Source organism: Aristolochia californica, unplaced genomic scaffold, assembly GCF_029961685.1.
Source record: "Aristolochia californica isolate CCGP_79_NKW_82.1479 unplaced genomic scaffold, dmAriCali1.0.hap1 SCAF_9, whole genome shotgun sequence".
In the NCBI taxonomy this organism is placed as follows: domain Eukaryota; kingdom Viridiplantae; phylum Streptophyta; class Magnoliopsida; order Piperales; family Aristolochiaceae; genus Aristolochia; species Aristolochia californica.
This window is the reverse complement of record NW_027182290.1, coordinates 27,025,953-27,041,079: the sequence shown is the minus strand read 5'-3', so window position 1 is coordinate 27,041,079 and position 15,127 is coordinate 27,025,953. Positions and strand designations below refer to the sequence as shown.

General features: G+C 37.0%; 1 protein-coding gene across 1 annotated transcript; it reads left to right on the top strand.

The window, feature by feature from the left end:
- The first annotated feature begins 12,343 nt into the window (after window positions 1-12,343).
- Window positions 12,344-13,444, top strand: LOC137941638 (non-specific lipid transfer protein GPI-anchored 14-like). Its single transcript, XM_068787135.1, has 3 exons — window positions 12,344-12,700; window positions 12,778-12,867; window positions 12,979-13,444. Exons 1-3 carry the CDS (start codon window positions 12,367-12,369, stop codon window positions 13,122-13,124), a joined length of 570 nt encoding a protein of 189 aa, XP_068643236.1. The 5' UTR covers window positions 12,344-12,366; the 3' UTR covers window positions 13,125-13,444.
- The last annotated feature ends 1,683 nt before the right edge of the window (window positions 13,445-15,127 follow it).

Sequence of the window (15,127 nt, the reverse complement as noted above, 5' to 3'; positions counted from 1 at the left end):
ATGCAACATGTTTTGTAAGACATCATATATTTTTTGTAGTGAAGCAGTGCTTAAGTAAAGTTTGACACAAGTGTCCCATATGTTCTTTGCGGTTTCCAAGTGGCCCACATTGTTGGCCACCTGCTCATCTTTAACCCACTTGTGGTAGGACACATCTTCTTCATCAATCGGAGGAGGAAAGTTAACAACGTGGCTTAAGAGGTCACGAGTAATAAGAACCCTCCGAACCGATTGTGATCAGCTCATGTAATTGGAGAGACCTCTAAGTGGAATTGTAGTAATACGAAGTATATCACTCTTATTACTATTGTATCCAATCTCCATGATGAGGCAAGTAAAACATGGAGGTCAAGGGAAAAAGGCCTTCTTCAAAGAACATTTACTCAATGTAATTTGAAGAACCCGTAGACCAAATCGGTCACCAACAAAAGAGAACAAAATCCAATTTCTTTCACGAGGGCAAGCACCAAATTATCAACAAATTTGTGCCTTTAGAAAGTGATAATCACATCCAACCATCACTCAACTTCTCTTGTATTCATAAGAACAAAGAGAAGAAAGTAGATGCAACCGATTAAGCCTTAATCCAAACTCCAACACAAACTAGCAATAAACAAAAATTTAGAGAAGATTTAAAGGCAAACCAAGACACTTGGAAGAGATTTATCTTCAACTCATGGGAGACTTCAACGTAAAAAAATTCAATTGTTGAAGTTAAAAAAAACAGAAGTACAAAGGGTATATGATTGTTGGAATTTCATCAAACATATAATGGGCATCCAATAACATAACACAAACCCATGAGCAACCTTAAGTAGGAGAAGTTACAACAACATGTGCTGAAATTCTACCTCAAATGAGATGGATCCAAATTACATAAAGGTAATTGAATTTCACCCATCAATCTTAATAAGATGCAAACAGTAAATGATCTTGATCACTCTTGTAATTGATTTACAAGGAGTCCAGATTATAACATCAATTTAGCCATAGAAATAAATCTTTACAACATATAAAGATTTATCTTGACTTGATGTGACTCAAAATTCAAGAAGTAAAGAAAAACAGTAAAAAGGAGTATGTAAATAAGAAAAGGAAACAAACAAAAAACGTAAATAAGAAGAGCATGAACTTATCTCTTCATGACTGAACTCCTTTTACAACTTCTTGAATAAATTTCATAATAACTCCATGAAGAGAGATCTTGAACTCCTTGCTCTGATACCATGTAGAATTTAGGATCTCATGAAAGGAACTTTAGATCAACAAGAAAGAAGAAGAAGAAGAAGAGAGAAGGAGAAGAGAAAAAGAACGTGGAAGGAGAAAGTTTGGATTAAGGGAGAAGAGGGTTGCATCAAAAAGAAAAATGAGGGCTGGACGAATTGGTGGGAAGAGAGAGAGTTCTTCAATGCCCTACCTCTTAGCCAATGACTTTATTTATAGTTTTACAATGCCCTTAGGGCTACAACTTGATAAAACAAAAGACATAAAAGGAACACATATTTACACTTCTATACCATCTTTATGGAAAGTACCATATTTTACACATATGCCACTCCTTTGACGTGTGGGCTTCTTGTCTTGAGCTCGTGGGCTTGAGCCCATCTTCCAATAGGAGTCTTGGTTGAAGGGTTCAATCAAGCTCTCCACTTCTCAATTCGTGAAGAATCTCTCTTTAGCCTAAACTTTTTTTCTCTATTTTCTCTTCTATCCTCTCTACCCGAGCTCTCTCTCTCTCTCTTTGCTCTTTTTCTTCTCCTTCTCTTATCTTGATCGAGGTTTTAATCATGGGATCCAAAATTCAACATGGTATCAGAGCATCAAATTTAGGATCCCCACATCAAAAGAATGTTCTAAGAAGTTATGATTAAAATTACTCATAGAAGGCTATTTGTGAAGTAAGATTGAAGTTTGTGAGATAAATTTTTCATTCTTGTTATTATTACTTCATGCTCTTGGATTTTGGATCTTTAGAAGATGGTTCAAAGATGATTTTATTGTTGTCTTCATCTTTTGAAATTATTGAGATTTATGCATCTCGGATTAGAAGAAGTTTATTAAGGAAATTTTGTCGGTTTGCAAGTTCTTGGCTGAAAATCAGTTTATGTTGATTTTTTTTGCATAAAAGGTTATAATTTATGGGAACAAGATTTTCCTGATGAAGAAAATTATTCTTGATCCTATTATAATTGGTTTTTTATCGATTGGATTTCAAAATCTCATTACTTAGTTTCTATGCTAAGCTTCTCCATTAACTGAGTTGTTTGAAGAACTCTACTCGGTTTTGTGATTTTTTGGAGAATTTTTTGAGAGCCACGGGGTGGCTAATTGTTCTTGGAAAATCAAGCATCAAATATTGTATTTTACATAAAATGAATCAAATACAAAATAATAAATAAAGTGGCTAGTTGACGCTAATCCATTTGAAAAAAAGATTGCTGCTTCTGAAGATCTTACTATGTCTTCTTGATTAGGCCTGATTTTGTTTGATTTTTGATCAATTATATCTTGACTAATTCATGAGGAAATGAAAATATTATGGCTTATCCCAAGCTGGAGTTTAATATATTTTTTGAACGATCTTGGAAAGATCTAATTCGAAATTGCTACCTTACCTTACTTGATCTCATGCTTATGGATTGATTTTTGCCATTCTCTACAAGGAAGATTAGAGAATTAATTACATAAATTTTTGGCTAGCAAGTTGACTGGCCTAAGAGGGTTCCCTCCTTGCCTAAAGACTTGATAAGCTCGGGTTCTCCTCCCATCTACCAGAGCTAGCCTTGGCTGGTCTTGAATCTCCAACCAGCTTATTGAGGCTATTTCAAATTTAAGTACATTATTACCCTTGAATTGCCTCTTATGGCTGAAGAATACATGGGTAACAAGAATGATATTCTCAAAATTACTACTATACCCTTGCTTGGGATATTAAATTTTTTGAGCTAGTCTACATCGGTTCGACGGTTCCTTATAACAAGGGATTTACTTGGTCACCTCACCAAACTTGGGCCACCCATTGATGAAGAATATTGCTTATGCTAAGTGGTTAAAAAAATGACACTTTGGTACTTAGTTGGCTCATCAACAACATGGAAGAACTTGTCTCCAACAATTTTATTCATCTCGACATCATCAAACAAATTTGAGAGACATGTGCTAAGTTATACTTTAGCTCTGACAACTTACACAACCATATGATATTCTCCAAAGAATGTTCAACACTAAACAAGAAGAAAATATCCATGAATATTTGGCTTGTTTTAGAGGCCTTCTTAAAGAATGAAAGCTAGCTCAGCCTACCTCTACCAATGTCTCTATCCAAGACAAGCAGAAGGAAGCTTTAACCACTACCATTTGCTTAGCAAACATTAAGCCATATCTCAAAGATGCTAAAAGTCAACTCCTTAGCGCCTTTGCTATTCCCACCTTTGATGTTGTATGTCCCACATTACTCCGCATTCCAGACTCTTCTTCTCCTTCTCTTACTGAAGTTTCATCCGCTAAATAATTCGGGAATAGGGGAACATCTACCGACCGTGACGGAGGCCGTGGAAGAAATTATAGAGGAGGACAAGGAAGAGGTGGAAGGAATGGGTTTGTCATAATAGACAGCCGGGAGTGCTCCCACTGTGGGAAATGTGGCCACACTATAGATTAGTGTTTTAAAATCCATGACATACCGGATTGTCTTAAGACTAATCAAACCTCAGTAAGTGATACAAAGGAGGACCAGTCTACCCCACCAACAAAAACAAACCACTTACCGATGATGAGTATGACTTATTCAAGAAAATGAAGACATTGATGTCTCTCCTCCAAGTTCCTCCTCTACTGCTGTTACCACCACTGCTTCAGGTATGCTTTCTACCACTTCCTCCTCTTCATCCTAGATAATTGACTTAGGGGCCTTCGAGCATCTCATACGTAAAAAAAATCTGCTCCACTCAGTTTCTCCTTGTCTCTAGAATAAAGTTGTTACCATAGCTGACGGCTCCCAAACTAAAGTTCTTGGGAAAGGATCCACCTCTATACATCATCACTTCCATTCACTGATATTCTTTTTGTTTCTACCTTTCCCTTTAATCTTTTATCTGTTAGTCAACTAACACAATATTTTAATTGCTCAATTACATTCTTACCCACTTCTTGTGTGTTTAAGGATCTTATAATGAAGTAGGTGATTGGTGGAGGCCGTGAACAAGGGGGGATCTACTACTTGGATGTGCCTTAAATAAATGCCGTCTAAACCAAGGAAACTAAGACAAATCGATGGCACAATTGGTTGGGACATCCATCCGCACAATCTTTTCATCTTCTTTTCCCTACCTTTAATGATAGGTCAAATTTAAATTGTGAAGTGTGTCAAGTGAGCAAACATCAGAGGACGACATACTCACTTCGTCCAGAAATTAAAAGTGTTGCTTCTTTTTCTTTGATCCACACAGATGTATGGGGACCCTTGAGTGTCTCAAACATTTTTCGAGTCAAGTACTTTACTACATTTATCGATGATTTTACTCGTACCATATAGCTAGTTCTTTTTAAAAAGCGATTTGAAATACCATCAATATTTAAATCCTTTCATGCTATGGTTGTCACTCAATTTGGTCAGAAAATCAAAGTACTTCGGCCTGATAATGCCAAAGAATATACTTCTAGAGATCTTGACTATTTTTGTCAAGAGAATGACATTATCCATCAAACATCTTGTGCCTACAACCCCAACAGAATGGTATACTAAAACGGAAGAACCGTCACCTTCTTGAAGTACCTCGTAACTTATTGTATGCCATGAAAGTCCCATACTTGTATTGACTGCATGTTTTCTTATAAATAGGCTACCCTCTTCCGTTCTCGGTCATAAATCCCCATATTCTTTATTGTTTCCACATGGTGATAATTTTTTGCTTCCCTTGAAAGTCTTCGGTTGTACATGCGTTGTACATGTTACTTCCCCACAACATAATAAACTTGATCCAAAATCTGTCAAGTGTATCTTCTTAGGATACTCTCGCACACAAAAATGTTATATTTGCTACAATCCCACTCTCCAAAGTTTACTTGAGTCCAGGGATGTAACCTTTTTTTAAGACTCTTCATACTACTCTGACAATGCTCCTCTAGGTCTCTCTTTTGAACCAACCTCTCCTTGACCGGTTGTGCCACATGCTACGAAAACTGTTCGGCCAAAATGAACTCGGTACGTATTTTACTATCTCTTGCTTCTAATTCTTTCTGGCCGGTCTATCAGCTTGATGGAAAGAATGCTTTTCTCAATGGGGATATAAAACAATAAATTTATATGCAACAACCACTTGAATTTGTGGTTGAGGTGGAGTTTAGGGTTTTGGGTTTTTTAGGGTTTAGGGTCTAGGGTTTAGTGATCCCAAGGGCATTCAGGAAACCAAGGAAAAGAAATGTGAAGAATTCAAAAAGATCTTAGACTAAAATACTCTCTGGGTATTGAAGTACTACAGTTCAAACATGGGATTATACTATCTCAAAGGAAGTATGTCATTGATCTACTGGAGGGGACAAGAATGATGAGGCGTAGACCAACAGAAACCCCTATGGATTCCAATACAAAATTATTTGTAGGCATTGGGGAAAATGTGGATATCGAAAAATATCAAAGACTTGCGGGGAAACTCATTTATCTATGTGTAACAATGTCGGATATATCATGTGTAGTAAGTGTGGTGAGTCAATACATGCACAAACCACAACTTACTCATTGGCAAGCACTAGAAAGAATATTGTGATATTTGAAAGAAGAACAATGGTCATTTTAACATAGAAGGGTTCTCAGATGCAGACTGGACCGGATCCCCGGATGATAGAAAATCTACTTCGGGATATTGGACAATGGTTGGAGGGAACTTGGTTACATGGAGAAGCAAGAAGTAGAATATAGTTGCAATGTCTAGTACAGAAGCAGAATACAAGGCTATGGCACCCACCGTTAGTGAGCTTCTATGGACCAAATCCCTTCTCACTAAACTGAGATTCTATAAAGAAACCCCTATGGATTTATATTGTGATAATCAGGCGACAATACTTATCACCTCAAATCCGGAAGTCCATGAGAGAACAAAGCACATTGAAGTAGATTGCCATTTCATACGAGAGAAATTCCAAGCCGGCATATTCTCTCTCAAACATATCTCCTCACAAGGGTAAGTTGCAGACATTCTCACCAAACCAGTCAGTCATAAGATCTTGTCCCCCATCTGCAATAAGTTGGGCATTTGTGATGTTTTCTCACCCCCAACTTGAAGGAAGGGGGGGGGGGGGGGGGGGGGACCCACCATGATCACACGAGCTGGTGGGACCCACCATGATCATGTGAGGTGGCATGATGAGTCATCACAAGAGCTGGCATCCTTATGACATGAGTTGGAAGATTTGGCAATCTTCCTTGATTAATGTAATTGATTTATCTTCCTTTGATTTATGTAGATTTAGATAATCATGATTGATGTAATTAGGGATATTATGGATCCTATCTTATCCCTAAATATGTAATGAAAATAGTATAAATAGGGGTCTTGGTTTAAGGGTTCAATCAAACTCTTCACTTCTCAGCTAGTGAATAATCTCTCTCTAGCCTAAACTCTTTTTTTCTCTTTTTTCTTTTCTCTTCTCTACTTGAACTCTCTCTCTCTCTTCTCTTTTTCTTTTCCCTCTCTCATCTTGCGCGAGGTTTCAATCATGGGGTCCTAAATTCAACTTTAATTATTAGTATGGTTTAAAAGAATGAGTTTTGAGTTTCAGGTATAGTTTATATTTGTTGAAAACTTTTGATATAATTCTTAAGCCTTTCTAATACATATCTATCAGAATTGTGAGCATGGTTTTAAATATATGATAATGCTCCATTCTAGTTAATTTATGTTTTTGAAGATGGAAGGCTACTCTTACATTACTAGAGTTCATGAGTTTTAGACTTTTACCTCAGACTCTAGTCTTCAACTCTTAAGCTCCTTTTTCTTTTAGGTTCTTCTGTAAAACATTATTTCTCCAACGTTTTCTTGCATTGAGCTTTTGTCGTAAATCACGTATATTTGTGTTAAAAGGAATGTATCTAAAATGCACTAATATCACCCTTAATAGCATGCATTCAAGCTATCCTTTTTTATCATAAAAAATGGTGACTAATATGATTTTACTCCTTGCAATTATGAAAGATTTCGTTTCAATTAATAGAGTAATCATAAAATAAGTAATACGATTTTTTCTAACTATAAACTATTCTCTAATCCCAATATTTCATTTAATGTAATATATTGTATGGTTTCGAACGCCCAAGACCCATATTTCTAAAATCTAATATATCTAAATTTTAACAAAACAAAGGATTGTATAATTGAAAGTCCTCATTGAAATACACTTCATTAGACACCACATTTAAAGATGGTAAGTATCTTTTCGTTAGAAAAACCATTATAGATAGGGGTGGCGATGGGACCGGTCAGGGTCGGGTTTGGGAAAACCCGTCCTTGAGACAAACCCTAGAGGGTTTTTTTTCCTGACCTGCAAGGTGAAATTAGGAACCCGTACCCAAGTTTTTTCGATCAGGATGGGTCAGGTTCCCCATAAAACCTGACCCGATACTAACCCCTAATTATGGAGTACTATTTTTTGTTTGCGAGACTGCATAAGTTTTATGCATAGGTCACTCTATACTCTATTTTACCCTCTTATTTATATCTTATTCCATGCTTCAATTATTTAGCTACTTATCTTACAACAAAAATATATTAATAAAAAAATTTTAATTTAAAATTATAAAATTGTAGAATAAAAATACATGATCATATTCGCAAAAGTCAAGATCAAGGTCACATTAATGTATAAGAAAGCTTTTAAAAATATTATAGATTTCTTAAAAATCATTAAAATCATAAAATAACCCAAATATATATTTACTTAAATAAGTTATTGAAGGTGCTATTTAATAAATGTCAACATAAGTCAACATAAATAACTACAAATAATTTACTCGAATACATAATTGGGGTAAGAATTTTTATTTAACTTAATAAATTAGAAGAAAATCTGGTAAAGAGTTGAGCACATAGTAGAAAAGGGCAAAAGAAAAAAAAAGAAAGATTGCAAGCCATGTATTTCATAAAAACTGGTTGTCCTAATCTGACTGGTCTTCAGAGTAGGTCATCATTGAATGGAAGTGGGTAGGGGTGGCATCGAGCCGAGCCGAACCCGAACCTGCCTATATTCGAGCCGAGCTTGATTTAAATATTTTGAGCCGAGCCTCGTCTCGAGCCTAAAATTGTTACGAGCTCAAGCCCAAAAAATTTAACCGAGCTCAAGCTTCAACATACATTTAAAACTTTTCAAAAAATATATATCAAATAAATTGTATATAAAATTATGCATACATTGTACATAAAAGTAGGCATGACCTCTACATAAAATTAGGCATAACCTATATATATAATACATGTATAAGATTGGGCATGACCTCTACTTAAAATTGAGCATAATCTATATATATATAATACTTGTATAAAATTCGGCATGACCTCTACTTAAAATTGGGCATAATCAATATACATAATACCTACATAAACACTCCATAAAATTGTTTATACATTCCATAAACATAGCCATGGATTGCAATAATAAAAATCAACACCTTGAAATTTTGCTACTACTTGTTAGTGATGTGATTGCCATATTTGTCAAAATATTTTCATAGTTTTGTAATTACCTTGACTCAGTATGCAGTCTATGGTTTGGCTGCTTCACTCATTCTTTGGGAAGTATGGTTTGACCACTCTTACAGAGTTATTCTTGGTTTCTAGAAAGCCTTACTCAAGCATTCAAATAATCAAAACTTCTCTTTAGCAGCATTATGTTGTGGCTATTGTCCACCATATTTAGAGTTGTTTTTTTTTTGTTAAATTTAGGCTGTCCCCAGCATTGCTAACAAAATAATGCAAATAAGAAACAGGTACCAACCACACATCTGCAAAATCTAATAAAAAAAAGAAAATCAAGGTACAAGTGTAGAGTGAGAATCCATCCATCCATGCTTTGGCTGATTTCTAGAAAGCCTTACCCCAGCATTGAAATAATCAAAATTTATCTTTAGCATGCACTATTATTTTTACCATATTTAGAGTAGTTTTTTTTGGTAAGTTCACTTAAAGGCAGTCACCAGCATTGCTAACACGATACATCCTTAATAATTAGAAACTGCTAGCAAAATTTAATGAAAATAAGAAAATCAAGGTACATGTGTACAGTGAAATATAAACTAACATTATATGTAATTATCTCCAAAACTTCGGCATTTGCAAGTACATGCATTGGAGAAACAAGATTGCCAGACAGACTGTCAACTTCATCCACGAAAGAATACAATTTTGATCAACTTGCGGAATCTGCAACTTCAATACTTGAGCAGGTTCTGTTAGCCTCACCATCAATATTCTCTTGAGAAACCATGCCATCAACTTTGGGAAACTCATTCCTTGACAGCCAAAGGTATGGACAACACAACTATAGCACACAAACTGCTTATTTTTCCATACCTTTGCAGCCACCATTTTGTTGCCAATCTCAGTGTGTATCAATCACAGTGCCCCCCTTGGGTTGGTTTTTTTTTATCTGCGTAAAGAAGAAACAACATTGATTACATGGTGTGCACACAGTTAACCATGATAAAATACACAATCTTTTTCTATCAAATCTTTCCTCCCCTTTTGGTGTAAAAACAAAGACACGACTCCCCAAAAGGTCTCTCGTGATTGTATCTACAAATTCCCTTGAGCTCATGTTTCCAACAAATTCCTCTAGCCATTCTCTAATAGCATTATGCCACCCAATCTACAGATGGAAAAACAAAGAGAGCATAAAATCCAAAATAGGTAATTCAATTTAGAGGGGTAAAGTACAAGAGTCTCATAACAGAACTAGGTCCAAAACAGTTACATGTCTTTACCCTCAAGGCAATATCCGCCTTGTTCATACAAGCAGCTTTCCCTCTTGAGTTCCTGCCATTGGATGAAGAATGCTCAACCAGACCAGTAACAGATCCTCTGCCACTGTAATGAGCGGCAATGCCTCTCTCTGCTATCAGATCCATCTCCTCTGTCCTTATCTGGATTGAGTAAATACGCAACAAAGTTTGTATTCAGAACACCGATCTTTCTCAGAAGCTTAAATAATCCCAAAAAGAATAATCTAATGGCCCCAGTGATCACCAAATATAATTCCTATAGATTAAGACCCAAGCCAGCAAACTCAATTAACAGCAGTACATAATGGCTTGATAGAATCACCAGAACCTCTAGCCTAAACATGCTCTCATATAGAAACAGTATCACTGTAGTGTGAAGACTTTGATAACCATTAGGTTTTGGTCATCTGCCAGAAGATTAATATAAATTGAAGTGAAATAAGAATGGGAACTCATGACAGCAAAGGTAAAAAACATACAAGTTTGCTCAAAATCATGAAATAAAATTCATACCTGCAATTTCTTCCAAGGATTTCTTCCCGAGTGTACTCTGTAAGTTCAAGAAAACTATCAACTGCAAATATCTGCTAAAAAAAAAAAATAGATCGTTATCTTTGCTTAGGCATAACAACATTCTAATACAGAACATTTCACTTACAGAAGCAGAGTGTTTGCCGTTCGGATATCCAAAAAGCCTTTCCAAAAATGAAGAAGATAGAAGAGGAAGAAATTGCAAAGGAAGAAATTGTAGACGAAAAAATCAAAGTCTTTGACAGAGATTGAAGAATCGAAGAGGGAGAGGGAGAACGAGGGATTTGAAGACCAAAATCCCCCATTTCCATGAATACCCGCCGACGGATAACGATTTCCACGAGAAAATCATGCTGAAACGGCATGGAAATGGCAGAGAAGAATGAGTTTCGCAGGCGGCAAGACGGAATGGAAGAGACAGGACTCTTTCCAGAAAATTTTCCAAATCCGCCCGATTCTTGAATCGCCGCTTGTTAAATTAACGAGTCGGCGAGTCGAACCTGGCTCTGCTCGAGCTCGGCTTGTTAATCTAGACGAGCCCATTTATGATCTCAAGCTCGAGATATAATGAATCGAACCGAGCCGAACTCGAGTAGAACCTGGCTCTGCTCGAGCTCGGCTTGTTAATCTAAACAAGCCCATTTCTGATCTCAAGCTCGAGATATAATGAATCAAACCGAACCGAACTCAAGCTAATCGCGAGCCGGCTCAATTCGAAGCCACCCCTAGAAGTGGGGACAGCTTGGACCGATGGCTGTCTAGGTGTTTACATAATCTCTCTTGTTCTTCAGTAGTACTAACTATCGATTTTCACCGATATCTCTCTAGAAAACTCATTACTACAAACCCAACCACCCCAACCCACCATTCTTACCACTAACGTTAAGGGAAAAGGGAAAAAAGTTGTGTGGTTTTCATGGACAGATGACATATCCATGAGCAAGGAAGGTGGTCACTTTTGCCACATTGTATTTGTCTTTAATTTCGGGGCATTCTATATTAAATAAGCAAGGAAACTAAATTCCTAAGGTGTATGGGCTATAAGAACATAAATATTATTTTTAATATTATTTAAGTTATAAATAGGGGAGAGAGGTCTGTAATAATCTTTTTCTTCTATCTTTTTCTTCTATCTTCTGTTTTTTGTTCTTCTATTGAAACAATATGTTGGCATAACATTGTAGCAACAAATCATTGATAGCCACAAGCATAAAAAAGGATCACGACACCTTTAAATTTGCTTCAACTAATATTTGACAGCCTCTGAAAGATAAGATAAGATTTCGATTGATCAGAAATAGAACATCAAGAAACGAAGGCTTCTCTGTCCTCTACCCTCGCTTGTACGCAACTCCCCTCTCCAGATGAGTTTCGCAGCGCACTTTCAATTGTATTATTCACAAGCACTCGATAACATCACCCAACCAACTGAAAAGCTTTCCCACTGATCCGCGGACTTGCAGGTTTCAGTGGTTAAACAGTATATCCCCGCTGACAGGTGTTCGTGTCTGATTAAATTCGATTCAAGCTTCCAGTCTGATTGCTTTCAGCTGTGTGAATCCCAAATATTCTGCACCCTCTTGGGAGTTGGGCCCATTCTTCTGTCTCGCATCCGCACGGGTGAATCCCTTTTCGATCGGACTGCCTTTTCTAGCTGTTATCGATTTTTTAGAAAAAGTAAAACGGGGCAGTGCTTCCACCTGCTCATCTCCACTATCTGTTACAGTAATGACTCTCACCAACAAAATAATTGTATTCTGTCCATATTCAATAGCTTTATTCAGTCTATAAAGGGAAAGTAGACATTCTTTCCTCGGCCTTCAACTGTCGATTGTGACGCCTTAGCCATGGCTACTGCAACCAGATGCTTCCCCTTTGCACTTCTCTTGCTCTTCAGCCTTGTGGGTTATGCTGGTTCTGATTTCGCGAGTGATCAAGCAGAGTGTGCCGATTCGCTGGTGGGTCTTTCTGCGTGCCTCCAATATGTCGGCAGCAGCGCGAGGGCTCCCACACCTGACTGCTGCAAGGGCCTCACGCAGGTGCTAGAGAAGAGCAAGAAATGTCTTTGCATCCTTATAAAGGACAGGGACGATCCTAGTCTCGGTTTGAAGATTAATTTAACCAGAGCTCTCACTCTCCCCGTCGCCTGCGGCACCCACGCCAACATCTCCCAGTGCATAGGTAAGAGCTTGTACATACTTATCCCTAACTTTATACGTGGGAATTCTAAACCAACAATGCATTTCTTTCTGGTCCAGATCTTCTGCACTTAGCGCCAAACTCGACTGATGCACAGGCTTTCAAGCAATTCGCTGGCAATTCTCCTGCACTAAGCGCTCCATCCACAGGTAACCTCTTTAATTTCTCTGTTCCTCGAGCTAAATTATACTGATGGGATATGGAAGAAAGAGAAGATCTGTGTTTTTTTTTAATCATTTTTATGCAACTTCTTGCTCAAGAACAAGGAAACTCTTCCCGCAACAGTAACGACCGGAGCACTGGGGGTTCCCCAACAAAGAATAGTAGCAATGGGAGAAAAGAGCAGTGGATGGCGATGGAGACGCTTCTGGGTCTTTCACTGTGGTGTTTGGTGCGGCTTTTGTGACCAAGCGCAGTGAGAAAATTGTCAAACCGAGCCTATCAAATGAAGAACATACTTTCTCTTTCTCTTGCCACCCTTTTCCTTTTTGTGTTTTACCAGTCCCATCTCAACTATATTTATAACAAAGGCAGTTATTGTATTGCAGGGATTAATCTAGTGAAATGTTCTCTTTCACAGTCAAAACGTATTTTAGTTCAAAGGATGTTCTTTGTTTTACTCGCTTTGGATGTATGGAATCTGGTGCTCTCGGCCTGTGAGAGAAGAAACTAAGTGGGCACTGAGAATTGAAAATAAACAAGAGACCAACTCCACTATTCACCCAATTGGCAATCCCTCTCTTACTGCAGGATCGTCAAATCTAAAACTTAAGAACGAAAAAGCAAAGAGGAAGGGGCAATTGTGAACAAAATTATATACATCAATCGAACAAAGTAGTGCGGAATGTTAACACATCATTTACCAACTGAAGAGTCCAAACAAATTTGACACAAAGTATTCCTGATTAGTTTTTAAGTTATTTTGAAGAATAGTTTATCAGCAACGAGGTGCAAAAAGGAGACATTATATTCCCTTCTTGAAAAAAGTGGCTAGGAATGTTATGTGGGTAAATACTCAAAGCTAAACAAAAGGTACTTACCTAACACAGGCCTAGTAATGCCCCTGAGAGATAACTTCCCTACTCAATCTAAGTTGTACACAAGATTCACACACAAAGGATAAGCCTATGCTAATACTCACCATCTAGAATGGTCCAAGAAGTTGCACTGGTCTCTCCCAAGTGTGAAGCACTTGTCCAACTTCCCTATTTATAGATGAGGAGGTGGTTATACACATGGAAACTGTCCCCCCAAACATGTCCCTTCACATGCATACAACTGCCCCAACTGATTCCCCTTGGTCTAGCTAGCTAAAATCACTTAGAACTGCTCCTAATTTATAAAAAAATCAGGCTCACATAGATTTATGATAATAAACTAGTCACACAGTCTAGACCCACAAATGGATTTTTTAGCAACTAACTAGGTTGTTCAAATCTAGACTCACAAAAAGAATTACAGTAGCTCAGTAGACACACCAACCTAGATCCACACAAAGACATACGACTCACAAATAGCAAACAAGGATCACCGGCTTTGCCCTCAAGAAATATAACAGCCAACTAAGTAACACAAGTTAGACCTACGAAGGATTTCACAACAACTAATCCTCAACCACAAAAACTTGATCAAATTAAGGTAAGAGATGGTCTTATCTATATAAGGCTTGACCAATACTTACAAGGATTAGTTGCTTATATTTCAACCCTTTTTTACAACTTCCTATAAGATAGGTAGATTTTACAATGCAAGCACAACTCAGATAAGCACAACCAATCCTATAGGCATATACTATTCAAATAACAACCCAATATGTCTTTGATTGACCGGATTTCAAAATAAAACTTTAAAGTAAATTGGATTGGTTTTTTCAAATAGGGGAGCTGAGTTAAAGCAACTTAATGTGTAACTTGATTTCAAAATAGAAGCCTAGAAGAAGTAAAATTAAAATTCATAGATGATTTCAAAATGCAATTGAGCTAGTTCAACTACACTTGACAAGTATCAATCAAAAGATTTTAAAATAAAAGCATTGATACTTGAATTTAAAATTCCATCCCCAAATGATGCACAACAATTCAGATGCCCTAATAAATCAACTTGCTAGAATGAATAATGTGATTCCAAAGTAAGTGAAATATGATTTTATCAGAAAAGATGCAAAGTAAGTGAATTATGATTTCAAAATAAAAAGCAAGGAATTTCTTAGCTCTTATGGGGATTGTCTTTTCAAAACCTAAATCAATCTCCAAATTTGTTTTCTAAGTGTACGCGTGCCTTGGAGTGGTTATGGGAGCCTTCGGAGTTGAGAGTGATCTTGTTTGGAATGAAAACAACTTAAATTGACAAGTTCTCAATATTAAAAAGTTGAACTATTGAGCTTAAGACCTCTTGTCCTTTTATAAATCT

Bases quoted from the DNA above. Each gene is read 5' to 3' on its own strand.
- LOC137941638 (XM_068787135.1), top strand. From the start codon at position 12,367: ATGGCTACTGCAACCAGATGCTTCCCCTTTGCACTTCTCTTGCTCTTC. The intron at 12,701-12,777 runs GTAAGAGCTTGT...TTTCTGGTCCAG, and splicing joins CAACATCTCCCAGTGCATAG to ATCTTCTGCACTTAGCGCCA. The intron at 12,868-12,978 runs GTAACCTCTTTA...TTCTTGCTCAAG, and splicing joins ACTAAGCGCTCCATCCACAG to AACAAGGAAACTCTTCCCGC.